The sequence below is a fragment of the Charadrius vociferus genome, unplaced genomic scaffold (assembly GCF_000708025.1).
Source record: "Charadrius vociferus isolate BGI_N301 unplaced genomic scaffold, ASM70802v2 scaffold1592, whole genome shotgun sequence".
NCBI lineage: Eukaryota > Metazoa > Chordata > Aves > Charadriiformes > Charadriidae > Charadrius > Charadrius vociferus.
In genome coordinates this window covers 45,637-47,917 of record NW_009647338.1, presented here as the reverse complement: position 1 = coordinate 47,917, position 2,281 = coordinate 45,637, and the positions used below count along the sequence as shown (strand labels likewise).

The following is a 2,281-nucleotide window of genomic DNA, read 5'->3' as shown; positions in this document are numbered from 1 at the left end:
GGATTGGGAGGGAGCTGGGGGGCAGGAGGGGAGTGTAGAGGGAGCTGGGGAACTGGAGGAGCTGGGAGGGAGCTGGAAGGGGGTGCAGAGGAGCCTGGGAGACAGAAGGGGATCCAGGGTGCAGTACAGGGTGGGAAGATGGCTCAATGTGGGTAAGAGAAGGGGAGGTGGGTTTAGGCGGGCAAGAGAATGTGTGAGAGAGATGCTGGGGAGGACCTGCAGAAAGGAGCAGGAAGGGGTCTGGGATGGGTTTAGGGGGAGGTAGAGGTTGACAGGAGACTGCGGGTGCAGGAGATCCAGAAAGAGGTGGGTAAGAAATGTGAGAACAGGAGAAATAGGGATGTGGGGCAGTTTGGAGAGAGGTGAGTAGGGGTGGGTGGCCTGGAAGGGGAAGAAGGTCCTGGGGGAATACTGGGAGGAGGTGGACTACTAGAGTGGGGTAGAGATGTGGCTGGAGGCTTCTCAGGGCAGTTTTGTGCCAGGGAGAATCTTCAGGGCTGTGGAGAAAGGAGTGTCCGCAGGCACCGCAGGAGCGCCTGTGGGTCACACCTTAGTTTTAGGATTATCTCCTCTGTCTTGTGGAGGAGGGAGCCTCAGGACAGAAGTGGCTGCCTGGGCCCAGGTGTACTGCTCTGATAAATCCTCGGGAGGATTTTCCAAAAACTGTACAAATGCCCAAATACAAAACTGTGATGGGTCTTACAGCTCTCACCCCAAACGCGTGGCCTCGAGTCACTGTTGCTCAACTAAAAGCCACCCAACGGGACCTAAGGGCTGTTTTGCTGTTGTTTCAATACAGGTATGTAGGGGAGCGCAGACAGCAGCTGCAGCGGCACCCCGTATGAAGAAGTTTGCCATCTACAGATGGGATCCCGATAAGCCTGGGGACAAGCCCCGCATGCAGACGTATGAAGTGGATTTGAATAAGTGAGTATGCCCCATTAGGGAGAAGCTTTGCTGGCAGGCAGGTGCGCTGGGGCTGTGTGTGCGCACAGGTTATCTGACAAGTGAGGACAGGGGATGGTTGAGGAGCACTTGAGCTGACAGCTAAAGGTGTCAGCAGTCTCATTAAGCTTCAGGGACTGTTAAAACCTCGTTGGAGTGCCTCAGGAAGGTGGTGCCTCAGCTGTGTTACAGAGCACCTTGTCCTCAGCACGGGTGAGGTCAGTGTTATTTCCTGATAAAGCAAATCTTACTATGATCACGTGGGATTATTTTCCTCTCCCTCACCTGTGGGTGCTAAGTGTGGCAAATAAAACTATATCCTGAATGCCAGTGTCTCAACAGCTGTCAGCAGTAAAACGGTCGCTTTGTTTTGTGACTTTTGTGAGTTTTACCTGTGTTCCTGAGTTGTGTTGAAGACTTGAATGTGTTTGGGGCTTTAATAAGCTTTATTTATATGGTAAATTTCAGGGCATGTTCCAAAAGGGAACTTCTAAGTGTAGCTCGCAGTCCCAGACCTGAGAGATAAGGCGGAAGCTTTAATGACTCTTCCTATAGTTTTCTTAACACTTAGTTACTTCTAGTAACCACCCGCACGCTTTGGTGCAGTATCACCAAGAAAACTCGCTCTTTGTGATTCTTTGGAGGAGTGCAGTCTTCCCCGTAGTGCAGAAACCTTCACGTGGGCCTTGATTTCCCTGAGCTCCAGTTTCTGCGAGGCTCTTGCCAGAGGAATTCACCTCAAACCCTTTTTGAAAGCTTCAGATGCAAAGCCGCACAGCTACCTACTTAAGAAGGGCATGGCGGAGAACTGACATTTTTGTGTGACTTACACCAGTTAATAATTTCTGGGTGTTGCCTTGTCTGCCATATATAAAATTACATAAGTTGTCCAAGAGTGTTTGGTTTTGTGTGCAGCACTGCCTCTTGTGACTAATCAGGACAGGCAGACTTGTTAAAACCTGACCCAAAAGGAGAGAACCGGTAGCGGGACACTCTGTTTTCAGTTGTGCTGTCTGTACCCTCTCCAGCTGAGCCAAATCTTCAGGGTATCAGCAAAAAAAAAAGGGCTTCTCTCACCCTGACCGTGGAGTGTGCTGAGGCGAATGGGTTGTGCTGCTTGATCAAGAGATCTCTCTCTTATTGCCTGGGATTGGCAAACAAACAAACAAAAAAAAGTGTATTTTTAATTATAGTTGATCAAAGTCCTTTTAGGTGCTGCTCCTTTGGGGTGCCAGAGATCAAGCGCTGAGACTGAGGAGGGGAATTACACGGGTTCACTGACTTTGTTTTCTGTTATAGGTGTGGGCCTATGGTGCTTGATGCTCTGATCAAGATT

At 50.0% G+C, this 2,281-nt stretch overlaps 1 protein-coding gene across 1 annotated transcript in view; it reads left to right on the top strand.

Annotated features, from left to right (window-relative positions):
- Positions 1-146: 146 nt before the first annotated feature.
- Positions 147-2,281, top strand: part of SDHB (succinate dehydrogenase complex, subunit B, iron sulfur (Ip)) — a 10,106-nt gene continuing 7,971 nt past the window's right edge. Inside the window, exons 1-3 of the mRNA XM_009880085.1 lie at positions 147-152; positions 800-927; positions 2,245-2,281. Coding sequence (XP_009878387.1) covers positions 147-152; positions 800-927; positions 2,245-2,281 — 171 coding nt within the window. The remainder of the gene's footprint in view (positions 153-799; positions 928-2,244) is intronic.